Source organism: Mesocricetus auratus, unplaced genomic scaffold, assembly GCF_017639785.1.
Source record: "Mesocricetus auratus isolate SY011 unplaced genomic scaffold, BCM_Maur_2.0 Super-Scaffold_100676, whole genome shotgun sequence".
NCBI lineage: Eukaryota > Metazoa > Chordata > Mammalia > Rodentia > Cricetidae > Mesocricetus > Mesocricetus auratus.
Window position 1 is genome coordinate 186,615,959 of NW_024429266.1, and position 14,141 is coordinate 186,630,099.

Here is a 14,141-nt window from a genome sequence, read left to right on the forward strand (position 1 = left end):
CAGGTGGATCTCTGTGAGTTCAAGAGCAGCATGGTCTATAGAGAGAGTTCTGAGTCAGCTAGTGTTACACAGAGAAACCCTATCTTGAAAGACCAAAAAGGGAGGGAGGAAGGGAAGGGAGGGAGGGAGGGAGGGAGGAAGGAAGGAAGGAAGGAAGGAAGGAAGGAAGGAAGGAAGGAAGGAAGGAAGGAAGGAAGTTGTTATCATGACTGCTAGGGCCCAAAGGAACGAGCAGTTATTGTTTGATGGGTACAACTTCTACTTGCGGGTGATGAAAACGTTCTAGAAATGGATAGTGATGGTGGCTGCACAATGACATGAATGCATCAAGCTGGGGTTGGGACTCAGTGCTAGAGTGACAGCAAGCATACACAAGACTCTGGGTCCCATCCTCAGCGCTTAGCATACACAAGACTCTGGGTCCCATCCTCAGCGCTTAGCATACACAAGACTCTGGGTCCCATCCTTAGCGCTTAGCATACACAAGACTCTGGGTCCCATCCTTAGTGCTTAGCATACACAAGACTCTGGGTCCCACCCTTAGTGCTTAGCATACACAAGACTCTGGGTCCCATCCTCAGTGCTATGGTGAGACAGCTTATTGGGTAAAGGTGTCTGCTTCCAGCCTCATGACCTGAGTTTGATCCCTGGGACCCCATGGTAGAAAGAGAAAACCAACTCCTGACAGCTGTCTTCTGACCTCCATACCCATGCCTCGGCACATGGGCATGTACACATACACACACACAGGCACACAAAATAAATCAGTGAAATGTAATTTAAAATAATAACGTTGTGTTATGTACATGTGGGTGTGGACATCCACATACAGAAGTAAGACAAGAATGCCCGATGTCCTGCTTTGTCCCTCTCCGTCTTACTCCCTTGAGACAGGGTCTCTCAGTGGATATGGAGGCAGGCTGGCAAGCTCCAGCAATCCTCCTGTCTCTACCCACCAGGCACTTGCAGCCATGTCTGAATTTTCACATAGATGCTGAGAGCTTGAACTCAGGTCCCCATGCTTGCATCTTACACACTGAACCACCTCCCCCCAAATAATTAAAGATTAAAAAAATTAAAAAGAGCTGTGGGTATATTTAACAGCCCTGACCATTGCCCATACAAACAGCTTAACATCCATAGTCCTGCCACAAAATAAAGGAAATCAAAACACTCCCTTCAAGGCTGGCCGTATTACCAACACATTCTACAGAGGAAAAACACAATGTTCAGCAAGGTTAAGTCTTTCTCCCGACCACACCTGCCATCGGGGCGGCATAAGTGGAAGAAACTTAGCCTTCCACAGGCCTCTAGAAGCCAGAGAGAGGTGGTTACCTAAGAGGACCATGGAAACAGAAGCATGTGGTTCGCTTTTGTCAACTTGACACAGCTAGTGCCATCTGGGGAAACGGAACTGCACCTGAAAAAGAAAATGCCTCCACCAGACTGGCCTATGCTGGGGCAGTGCTACCACTCATGCTCAGCGGTATGAAAAAGCAGGCTGAGCAAACCATGAGGAGTAAGCCAGTGAGCAGTACCCTCCACAGCATCCGCTTCAGTTCCTGCCTCCAGGCTCCTGCCTTGAGTTCCTGTCATGGCTTCCCTGGATGGTGAACTGTAACTGCAAGTCAAATAAACCTTTCCCTAAGTTGTTTCACCAGAGCAACGGAAAGCAAACTATGACACCAGGAACAATGTCACGGCATTGAGACAGAGTAGGAGGCTCAGGCTCCCTGGCTGAGCTCCCAGCCTCTGCCCCAATCCTCAGTAAAGACTGGACAAGACTCCAGCCTGAGGCTGCCAAGGTCTAGCCAAATTCTCCCTTTTAACGGGTGTGTCACTCATCTCTAAATGAGAGGTCTTTTCCTGATTGTGTTTTGTTTAGATGCTCTACTAGGGTCTCTCAAAGCCACTGTGTCAAATCCTACCTGGTGCAACACTCTAATTCCCTTGCCACTCCCACCCCCACATCAGGCTCCACTTCCTTCCAGAAATGTCTACCACAACCCAGCCCTCTCTGGTTTCTTGGCTACACCCTACATGCCTGTCTGGGTCACTTACTATCTCATTAGCACAGAGTCATGGAGGACAGAAATTCCCCAACCCCCACTCCAGCTAGGGTCGAGACCAATGATGCTTCATTAAGACTAACATAATGGCAAGCTAAGGACACAGCAGAGAAACCACGAGACAGGAAAGCAGGGACAAAAAGACTCATTCACACAGGAGCCACCTCCAGGTAGGTAAAGGCTAGGACCAGAACGAACAGACGCAAAGGACTAAGGAGCCAGCCTCAGTGAGGAGGATGAAGATAACCACTCAAGGCAGCTGCTAGGAAGGCAAGAAAGGCAAAGGGCAGATGCAGACGCCACTGTTTCCTCCCTACCTCTGTGCCCAGAGACCTGCGGCCGGGCTAGCCAAAGGAGGTCAGAACGAGCAGTGTGGGCAGCAGCAGAGTGAGGGTCACACGGTGACACGGCAGAAGTAAGCAGGAGGTTAGCACCCCAGGCATGGGAGCTCGTCCAGGAGACATGAGAGGTCTTCAAGTTGGGGGGGGTGGGGGAACAAAGCCAGCAAGTATGGGTGCCTCGGCTCAGAAATAACAGGCGTTAATCTGTGTTGTGGCTCTGCGTGTCATCTGCATGTCTGCCTGGCCCTGGTCAGCGGCTTCAGCTCTGGTGGACTGTGGCCTGAGCTGGTAACAGGCCTAATCCCTGTCCTCAAAACACTAAGGCCATGGACCCAACTCTAGGATCTGCTGTCAGCTGACTGTAGTCCCCCTGGCCGGTCCACTTGGGAAACGATCTCTGCATGCAGGAAGTGTAAAGACAGGGCTCTTGGGCATGCTGGCAGCTGACTAGGGGTGAGGATAGGGCACCACAGCTCCCCCAGGGAAGATGAGAGGAGCAGAGGAGCACAGCCAGAGAGAGGGGAGGTCTGAGTCAGCCTCCCTGGGAGCCTGCCCCACATGCTGCTGTGAGCTCAGAGCTATGTATACCTCCCAGCTGTGCTGGCCGCCCCCAAGCTGGTAAGAAGAGACCAGTGTCTGGCCCCCGGCGAGCCCTCCACATGAGGCCAGGTGAGTCATCAGATGGAGCAGGGTGCTCCTGTCCCCTTGTCCAGAGACTGGCCCATCTGACCCAAGGCCAGGCAGAGGCAGGGCCAGGAGGGACAGTCAGGAGTTCAAAGTGAGGGCGAGGGGGAAAAGCTGCTAGCCCTGCTCTGCTCACTCCCTGACCCCCACATCTTTCCATGTAAAGTCGGGAAATAGCTACCCACAATCACTAGAGAAATCTAAGCATCGGCTTAAGTGATGGGATGCACGATACCCACACGCAATGGACGGAAATTCTGACACGTACTGCAACAGGAGCATGATGCCGAGTGAGTAGAAGAAAAGAAGAGGGAGGAGGAGGAGAAGTAGAAGAAAAGAAGACAAATATATTGTCTCATTTAGATGAGGGACCTAAAACGGTTGAATCCACAGAGAAAGAAAAGAGGCAACTGTCTGGGTGGTGGCGCACACACTAATCCCGTCACTCGGAGGGAAAGGCGGGTGGCTAAATCCCCGTGACTCAAGGCCAACCTGGCCTGCACAATGAGTTCCAAGCCAACCAGGATGACACATGAGACCTTGTCAGAAAGAGACGGACTGATGGACAGACAAGCGGAGGGAGGGAGGGAGGGAGGGAGAGAGGGAGGGAGGGAGGGAGGGAGGGAGGGAGGGAGGGAGGGAGGGAATAAAGAACTACTGTTTAAGGGATACAGAGTTGCACTCTGGGATGACAGCTTCTGCAGGTGAAGGGTATGGTGGCTACAACAACAGTATGAATTACAGAAGGTCACTACACCTGAAGATGGCAGCCAAAGACCTGGGACCACAGAGCCAATTAATTTTGGTGTGTTTGTGTGTGTGTGTGTGTGTGTGAGAGAGAGAGAGAGAGAGAGAGAGAGAGAGAGAGAGAGAGAGAGAGAGAGAGAGAGAGAGAGGGAGGAGAGAGAGAGAGAGAGAAGGGGGGGGGAGAGAGAGAGAAGGGGGAGAGGGAAGGAGGGAGGGGGAGAGAGCGTACTCCCATGTGTGTATACACATATATGACATATAGGAGCATGCCTGGGCTGTGTGTGACAGACACATATAGAGTAGTGGGGAGGTGGAGGGTAAGCACATGCATGTCTTGGTGCACATGTAGAGGTCAGAGAACAGTTTTGGGGGATTGGTGTTTGCCTTCTCCTTGCTTTTGAGTGGGGGGGGTCCATCTCTTGTTTCTGCTTTTGAATGACCTCCCCATCTTGCCACAGGCGAGCAATTACAGATATAGGCCAGTTCAACTGATGGTTTACAGGTAAAGAGACCCAAAAATTACTCCAGCAGAGTTCCAGGCATCCAGCAGAAGAGGGGAGAGAGGATTGTAGAAGCCAGAGGGGTCAAGGACACCACTAGAAAACTCATAGAATCAACTAACCTGGGCTCAAAGGGGCTCACAGAGACTGAACTAACAACCAGGGAGCCTGCACGGGACTGACCTAGGCACTCTGCCCACATGTTACAGTTGTGTAGCTTGGTCTTCTTGTGAGACACCTAACAGTGGGAGCAGGGACTGTCTCTGACACTTTGACTGGCTTTTGGGACCCTACTCCTCATACTGGGTGCTCTGCCCAGCCTTAATACAAGGGGAGGTGCTTAGTCTTACTGCAACATGATATTCCATGCTTTGCTGACTTCCATGGGAGGCCTGACTTCTTCAGAACAGAAACAGAGGAGGAGAGGATAGGGGTATGCAGGCGAGGAAGAGAGACTGGGAGGGAAGGAGGGAGGGGAAACTGTAGTTGTGATGCTATTAAATAAATTTTAAAATATTTGTTTTAACTTTATGTATATGAGTGTTTGGTCTACAAGTGTGGATGGGCACTGCATGCATGCCTGGGGCCAGGAGAGATGCTGGGTCTCCTGGAACTGGAGCGGGTGCTGGGAACTGAACCTGGGCAAGAGCAGCAATGCTCCTAACAGCTGAGCCATCTTTCCAGCCCTCCTGTGACTTTTAACCTGAGTTTCAAGGATCCAACTCGGATCACCAGGCTGATGGGCAGCAAAGATTTTTACCTACTGAGCCATCGCCCTGGCCATTTTTTTTTAAATAAGCAGTGTGTGTGTGTGTGTGTGTGTGTGTGTGTGTGTGTGTGTGTGTGTGTGTGTGTGTGTGTGTGTGTGTGTGTCTGCCCCAGTGGCCACGCAACTAGAATTACAGGTAGTTGTGAATTGCCTGGTGTGGTCTTCTGAAAGAGCTCTTAACACTGGGCCAGCTTCCCAGCCTCTTTTTTTCCAGTCACTCCTTTTCAACAGGCAGGGTCTTGTGTAGCCTAGGCTGGCCTCAAACTTCTGATTTTCCCCAGTGCTGGACACAGGCCTGGGCCAATGTGCCAGCTAGTTGTTCCGTTAACTTGACACAAGCTAGAGTCGAGAGGAGAGAGCATCAATTGAGAAAATGCCTCCTTAAGACAGGACTGTGGGCAGGCAAGCCTGTAGGGCATTTTCTTAATCGGTGATTGACAGGGGAGGACCCAGCCCATTGTCAATGGTGCCACACCTGGGCAGGTGATCCTGGGTTCTATAAGAAAGCAGACTGAGCAAGCCATGTGGAGCAAGCCAGTAAGCAGCTCCCCTCTACAGCCGCCACTCCTGCCTCCAGGTCCCTGCCCTGCTCAAGTAATTAGAAATGTAAGCAGAATAAACCCTTTCCTCCCCAACTTGCTTTTGGTTACCGTGTTTGATCACAGCAATAGAAACCCTACAGCAGTCACTATGCCTGGCTTAGTGTGTTGATTGTACCCATTCTGGCCTCACCCTAGGGCCTTCTCCCTTACCTGCAGCACCCTCAGCCCCTGCCCTCCACTGAGCATCTCATCTGCCTCTTTGCACAGTGACTCCTCAGTGTCCTGTGCACCCCACCCTGGCTCCCCGACCAGGGAGCTACGGAACTCCGCAGTCCTACAATCTCCCTCCCTGCCCCCCAACATACCTCCTGCCCTTCCCACCTGAGCTCATGACTGCCATCTGCCTTGCTCTCCAGAGAGCCTATACCAGGGCAGCTATAGGAGGACACCCCATGGAAAGCACTGCCCCCAGCTGGCCCCCTCTGGGCGCTCCTCCATAGGTCAGCTTTCTTTCTCCTCTAGGAAGCTCGCCTGCGGGTGCAATTGTTAAAACAAGAAGACCAGAGCCAGGTGGAGGTGGTGGTGGCGGCGGCACATACCTTTAATCCCAGCACTCAGGAGGCAGAAGCAGGCGGATCTCTGTGAGTTCGAGGCCAGCCTGGTCTACAGAGTGAGTTCCAGGGCAGGCTCCAAAGCTACACAGAGATAGGTCTCAAAAAACCAAAAAGAAGTGACCAGAGCAGGAGTGGTAAGGGGGTACCATCCTAGCAGTATTCAAGAGACTCTGGGAACTGAGGGGTACAAGGGAGTAGTTTCAATGGGGGTAGGGGTATGATGTGAAAGGATCTTACTTTTCCAAGAAGCGAAGGGAAGGAAGGCATTGTTTTGGGCTTGTGGGGAAGACTATATGTAAAAACAGAGGAGCTGTCAGGCTCTATGGCTCCCAGAGGCGGGACTGCATTTCAGCTGAGGAACACTGGAACCTCAGCACTGGCCCATTTCATAGTGTGTGATGCGGAGATGGGACCAGGGCCTTGTGTATGCTGGGCCAGCACTCCACCCCTGAACCACACCACAGGCCAGCACACGACCCCTGAACCACACCACAGGCCAGCACTCCACCACTGAACCACACCACAGGCCAGCACACGACCTACTTTAGAACAGGGTTTTGGGGGCACATTAGTTAAGCTGAGGTCTTGTTGAACTTAGGGATACCCTAAACCAAAGACTAGTGTCTTGGAAGAAGGTAAGAGGAAGGCTGGAGAGATGGCTCAGTGGTTAAGAGCATGTTCTTGTAGAGGACCAAGGTTTGGTCCCAGCACCCATACGGCAGCTCACAACCATTGGAAACTCCAGTTCCAGGGGACCCGATGCTTCTTCTGACCTCCATATGGTACACAGATATACACTCAGGCACACACACACACGTACACATAAAAATAAATGAAATGGGCTTTTAGTTAAATCGTATCTCTGCACACCACCTTCATGCCTGAGCCATGCATGTCAAAATCATGATCTCCCCAGAGCTAATCTCAACTCATTTCTGTTGCTTTCAGTCACCTAGCTTGTGAGAACCTGTCAATCACCCTAAGGAACTAATACATTCAGTCCCCACGCAGAGCCCTCCAACAGGAGAGGGGAAGAGACACTCATGAATGGGTGAAGGGTGAATGGGGGAAGGGTGGCAGCTGGGGTGGGGACCTGACGGAGGTCTCTGCCGTCCTAACTTCACCAGGTACACAGGCTTTCTCAGACCTTTGGGTGTCCAGCCGTCAAGCTGCAGCATGAGGCCCTGACGATGTTTCCGGTGGGAATTGGAAGCCTGACCTAACACAGAGCCACGCCTTGCAGCAGCTGTTCAGTTTGGGTCTGCTTTTATTTTCCCAGAATCCTCTCCTCCAAAGGTCAACAGGCTTCATGTAGACTGTGGTCTCCCCATGGCTGTTCCACACCCGGGTCACTCAGAAGCTGAAGGGGATGCGTCCTCCCTGAAGGAAGGCACAGCCCTCACAGCCTGCCTTGCAGAGCAGTTAGCGGTACGTGTGTTCACTTCCCCGCTCCACACACATGGACCACACCTGCTGTACCCATGCCTAGCACACATAATGCCTGGCACGTGCTGGACGCAGGAGTGAGGGAGGAGGGAGCAGGAGGAATCCTGTCCCAGCCGAATCCCTTCATGGTCCTCTCCTTTCTGTTTTCCCTTCTTGTGTGGTACTGGGGGTTAAATTCCGGACATTTCAGGACATTTAATGTGAGGCAAGAACTCTACCATTGAGCTACACTCCCAGGTGAAGCCCCCTGTTCTTGTCACTCTTTATATCCAAGCTTGACAGCATGGAGATCACGCCTTTGTTTATGATGATGAAGGGCGGGGGAGGGAGGTTGGGAGAGGGAGAGAGGGAGAGAAAGGGAAAGAGAAAGGGAGGAAGGGGGGGGGGGATTTTTAATCTGCCCTGTGGAGATAGCTTTTCCATCCACAGTGATCTTCATTTAAATTTTCTGACAGGCAGTGGTGGACCCAGCAACTGGGCATCAGACGCAGAGGATCTCTGAGTTCTAGACCAGCCTGGTCTACAGGGTGAGTTCCAGAACAACCAGGGCTACACAGAGAAACCCTGCCTCAACAAATAAGCAAACAAAGGAAAATTATTCTTTTTCGAGACAGGGTTTCTCTGGGTAGCCCTAGTTATCCCGGAACTAGATCTTGTAGACCAGGCTGACCTCAAATTCCCACCCTCACCTGGCTGGAAAATTGTTTCTCTGCTAGCACATTCTCCTCAGCAGATTCCCGCTTTCCTCACACATTCCCAAGTTTTTCTTACTCAGGTGCTTGCACTCGGGACAGAAGAAAGAGCTGTGCACCACAAGAGGTCATCCGGAGAGAACCCAAGGCTACTATGTCCATTCCTGCTGAAGTGCAAGGCCAGCTTGTGCCCAGTTCCCACAGGCTCCTTACCGTACATCTTGCCTTCGTCCGACAGGATGATTTTTCGGCGGCCACAGGGTGGGTAAATGGCCAGTGCCTCCTGGAAGCTTTGCTCAATATCCGGGCTCCACACGCCCTCTGCATCATTGTCGATGGGCTTGTCCAGAGCCTGGCTGCCCCCAGAGATGCTGCTCCCCTCGGGGGAGTCGGGAGAACTCCACTCGTTGGAGGTAATGATGCCGGCCTTGCCCTCCAAGGCTCGGCTTGGAGGAGCGCCCGTCGGACCTGGTAGAGCCAAAACAAGGCAAAAAGGTGAGAGGCGAAAGGACCTGGAAGGTTGCAGGACACGGAACACACAGAGAATGCTCCAGTACCAGACCGGTTCCTCAGGGGACAAGTGAAAAGTATCAGGGGAGGGCGGGGAGGGGAGGACCGTGGGGGTCTAGGGGTCAGGGAGGCTTGAACATGCTGTTTTCCCTCAACAGAACAAACGTCCAAACTGTCCGATGAGCACAAAAGACCCCTCTGATTAGACCTCTAAAGCTGGGAAATAGGAGACAAAGACATAGTGACAGATTTAGTCTGACACTAAACAAACTCTGGGCAAAAAGGACCTTAAATATTATGGAAGAGGTGAAACAGTGCAAACACCGTGGAAACAGTATGCAAAATCCTCAAAAAATGAAAACGAAGGCCAGGGCATGGAGCCCAATGATAGAGAATTTGTCAAGCATGCCTGAGTAGTTCTAGCTTCAGCACTACCAATAAACAATAATAATAATAATAATAATAATAATAATAATAATAATAATAATAATAATGTGAGCCACGAATCCTGCTTCTTGGTATACTCCCAAAAGAATTAAGCAGGAGCTCCAAAAGACATCTGTATACAAATACTCATAGCAGAGCTATTCACAACAGCCAAAAAATGGAGGCTGTCCTGCATTCATCCCTCTGTGAGTACAGAATGAGGGATGGGTATACGATGGACTACTATTAGCACTAAAAAGGAAGGTGACCCTGTCACAGGCTACGACATGGATGAGTACTGATATTATTATGTTAAGTAAAACAAGGCAGTCACAGGAAAAAGACAATGCGGGTACACACAAGGAAGGCGGGCACATTCTGACAGGGAAGGTGCCGTGAAGGTTGCCAGGGGTTGGGGGAGGCAGGAGCTGTTGTCTAACAGACACAGACTGTCGGGCTGTGGTGCGGTCCTGTGAACATACTTCCAGTCTGGGGCCTGGTGACAGGCGAGGATGGTGGGCTGCCACAGCTCAGTGACAGAGCACCTGCCTAGCAAGGACACAGTCCTGGGTTCAAACAAGAAATAATTCCATAAAATGGAACAAAGCCACAGCTGAAGGAGCAAATGGCAGGAAGGCTTCCTCGGTTGATGACAGATCTGAATCCTTTAACTCTGGAACCAAATGAATCCTTTTTTTTTCTGAGACAGGGCTTCTCTGTGTAGCTTTGGCTGTCCTGGAACTCACTCTGTAGACCAGGCTGGCCTCGAACTCACAGAGATCCACCTGCCTCTGCCTCCCGAGTGCTAGGATTAAAGGTGTGCACCACTTCTGCCCAGCCAATAACAAATCTTAAGCAGGATAAATTCAAATAAAATAAACACAATACCCAAAACAAACCTTAAAAGCATCCCAGATAAAGGCCGGGCGGTGGTGGCGCACACCTGGTCTACAAGAGCTAGTTCCAGGACTGCCTCCAAAGCCACAGAGAAACCCTGTCTCGAAAAACCAAAAAAAAAAAAAAAAAAGCATCCCAGAAGAAAATGGGCAGATTAGTGGCAACAAAAGAGTAGGAACCCAGAGCCTCTTGCATGCTAAGAAGACAGCTGTGCCTACCCCAAGCCCAGAAAGAAATATTAAAGTAATAGTGGGTTTCACCAGCAATACTAAAGGACTCAAGATAATGTATCTCCAAACTGGTGCGGAACACAGTCATCATCCCAGAATGCAAACCCTGACAGGGGTTAGATATGGTTCAGTGGGTAAAGTATTCCCTGTGCGTATATGAGGGCTGGGTTTGGATCCCTAGATGGAGGAAGAAGCTCGTGTCTGTAGCCACAATTCTCCCACTGGAGGCGAGAGGAAGAGACAGGAGAATCCCTGGAACTCAGTAGCCAGTTTGCCTGCTGTAAGGACACAGTTGGGACCAAGAGACAGTGACTTAAGCTGGGGAGATGGTTAAGTGGGTAAACGTACTCGCTGTGTTAGCCAGATGGCCCGAGTCTGGTCCTCTAAGAGCTGGCTTCTGCGGTAAACAACGACGAACTAAAACTGTAAGCCTAAACAAACAAACCCTTCCTTCCCCGAGTTGCTTTCAGTCACGGTCTTTGTCCCAGTGACAGAAACCTAAGACGGCAGTAACGGAGGTGTACGACAAAGAGGAGAAGGTCAGTGTCTGGGAGAAGCTGAGTTCATACGAACAGAAGCTAAAGCAGGCACAGGGCTCAGTGAAAGCCCCGCCTAGCACGTGAGGCCTTAAGTGCCAGCCAGCGCTAAAGATACAGATACAGAGACCGCATTTCTGAAACATAGATTTAGAATATGCACTTGATAAAACCTAAGACTTTCTCCGTGGTGTTGGTGGCGCACGCCTTTAGTCCCAGCATTCAGGAGGCAGAGGCAGGCGGATCTCTGAGTTCAAGACCAGTCTGGTCTATAGAGAGAGTTCCAGGACAGCTAGAGCTACACAAGAAGAACAAAAACCGAAAAAATACATAAGACCTTTCTACAACAAGACCTATCTAATAAATAAATAAAAATAATCAAAGGTGATAGAGATGAAAGGGAACTAGTTTCTTCAGTCTGAGCAAAGGCATCTTTTGAAAACTTACACAAATAGGACTCTTGCTGGAACAATGGAAACAATGCCTTTTAAGTTAAGGATAAGATCAAGAGGCTCACTTTGAGCACTTCAAATGCTAAGCAAAGCCAGGCAGTGAGGGATGGGGGCAGGGGCAGGGCAGAGACAGGTGGTTCTCAGTTTGGCCAGCCTGAACACAGGGAGTTCCAGGATAGCCAATGCTACAGTGAGACCAAAAGATGTTTCATTTGTGGGAAAATATGATTTCAAAAAGTTCTACAAGGTTTTTCATAAAAACCTTAGCAAGCAGATTCTGAGATGACTGCGGAGCACTCTAACACGGTGGTGAGCACTCTAACACGGTGGCGGAGCACTCTAACACAGTGGTGAGCACTCTAACACGGTGGCGGAGCACTCTAACACGGTGGTAGGCTCTGGCTTTGCTGTCTGGTTTCATGTGGTCAACGGAGGTATGCTGTGTGAGGGCCAAGAGATGGGTGACGGCTTCACTTCTCCAGCAAACGATATGACGTCGTGTAAATCACATCACTGTCCTAAAGCCTCAGAGACCTGAGTTCTTTCTCTCTCTGCTGGCAGAGTCTGTGGCCTACACACTACACCTGGACCCCGTGTTTCTCCGTGAGCCTCCATGTACACCCTATAAACACTGGACGGAGGATGGTGTTCCCACAGTGGTCAAGAACACAAAGCTCTGGGTTTGATGCCCCGCCCCACCTCTCGTGGGATAGCTGGGGTAGTTGGTCTGCTATAGGGCCTGCCTCCCAGTCAGGGCTCAGTACAGGGTGTTTAATAACCGTTGCCCTTAAGCTCCAAACTTGGGAGTGCAGAGTCTGCACCCTTCAACAGGCCTGGCAGGAACACATAGCTTAAGCCCTAATGAAGATTAATATCTGAGAGTGATTAATTCACCTTCTAATGCAGAAGGTCCCGTTAGTTATGGTGTTGGGTTTTGTTTTCTCCATAGGCCTGACATGAGCACAGCCACACACTCTGAGCAGGGCCTAGGGTGAGATGGAGAGGAGGGCTAGCCCCGTATCACCTTACGAGATGCCCCCGCCCCCACTGTGTGCCAGAGAGGCCACCTTTGGGCCCTGCCTCACCTCACATTGCCCTTTCCAACACTCCAAAACTGGGCCCAGGGCAGCCCAGAAGAACAGGCCTGGGCAAACTAGAGACCATCTGTGCCAGACTGCCCCATGGGAGAGGTTTTCTGAGGACCTGCACTGCATGTTCCCAAGATTGGGACTGTCCCAGAGAAAGTGGGGCAGCAGGTCACGCCAGGCCCTAGGACATGGGAATCATTACTGCAGTGAGTTGTCCCTGGCCCTGTGAGGCTGGGGTGCTCCTGGTCCCTGGTTGTGACTGGCTGGCCACTCCTACCCTTCCTAGGCAAGCTGCCCACACAAGCCTGCCCTGTGGCCAGAAGAATGGGGTAAGTCAGCCTCAGCCCAGAGATGCTCCTCCCACTCCTCCCCCAAGTGACCCTCCAGGGAGTGCCAGGGGAGAGGGGAGTGGGAAACAGATGGCACGACTGCCCAGACCATGTGCTATGGCCAGAGAAATAAAAATAATCCCTGGCTTGGCTCTCAGACCAGCCTGGACGCTTCTAGCTCTCTCGGCCCCACCCAAAAGCCACCAGATGTCCTACTTGGGACAATCAGGCCCAAAGAACACGGCACTCTACCCCAAGGTCCACAGGTGCTGGCCATGGGGGACATTTCAGAAGATTCAGGGACTGGGAATGTGTCAGAATCCTCCTAAGGCTCAGAACCCCGTGCTCTTCCAGAAACAGAAGAGAGATCTGCAAGCGATACACGGAGAAGCCGCTGCTGTGGGGCACGGTGTGGGTAGAGCGGAGCTCGGTTTGACCGAGAAAGCAACCAAACCAGACTGCCGGGAGCTGGGGTTGTAGCTGTGCGGTAGAACATTTGCCAGCCAAGCCCTTGGACCCTGAGACCTCTGTGTCTGGTCCATGTCCCACACAACGTCACTCCCCCAGTCACCAAAGCACACAGTCCACAATGTTGCTGCGACAGGCCGGGCCTAGGCTGTGATCTCCCTTGAGTTCCTCCACCTGGAGAACACAATTATCACCTAGACAGCAGGGTCTGCCCTGCTCCTGGCTGGGCGCAGGTAGGAACGGCAGGCAGGCAGCCGGCGTTACCGTTAATGAGTTGACTCTGCCAAAGGCTCCCTTTGTTTTAGGCCAGGACAAATAACACTATTATTTCCCGACAGAGATGTTCTCCCACATACAATGGACTACATTCTGCTAAACTTACTCGTCAGTTAATAATATCCTAACATAGAAGGGAGCGGTGATGCATGCCTGTATCTGAGATTCCGGACGCTGAGGCAGGAGGATCGTGAGTTTGAGAACATTTTGGTAACCTTCATACTGACTTCCATAGTGGCTGCGACAAGCTCTGCCTCTACCAACAGAGAAGAGCTGTTCCCATCTCCACCTCAGCAGCACCTACCGTCATCTCAGCCTTCCTGGGGTGAGACGGACTCTCAAAGCAATTTTAATTTCTATTTCCCTGGTAGTTACTGACATAAAACATTTTCCCCAGATTTAATTTTATATCTACGAGTGTTATGCCTAGATGTATGTATGGTATGTGTATAACATGTGTGCCTGGGCCCTGCTAAAGTCAGAAAAGAATGGTGGATCCCCAGAACCAGAAAAACAGGTGGTCGC

The 14,141-nt window shown here is 51.2% G+C and overlaps 1 protein-coding gene across 1 annotated transcript in view; it reads right to left on the bottom strand.

Moving 5' to 3' along the window:
* Tead4 (TEA domain transcription factor 4) overlaps positions 1-14,141 on the bottom strand; it is a 78,225-nt gene that overhangs the window by 40,336 nt on the left and 23,748 nt on the right. The window contains exon 2 of the mRNA XM_040737971.1: positions 8,618-8,872. Coding sequence (XP_040593905.1) covers positions 8,618-8,624 — 7 coding nt within the window. The 5' untranslated portion in view covers positions 8,625-8,872. The remainder of the gene's footprint in view (positions 1-8,617; positions 8,873-14,141) is intronic.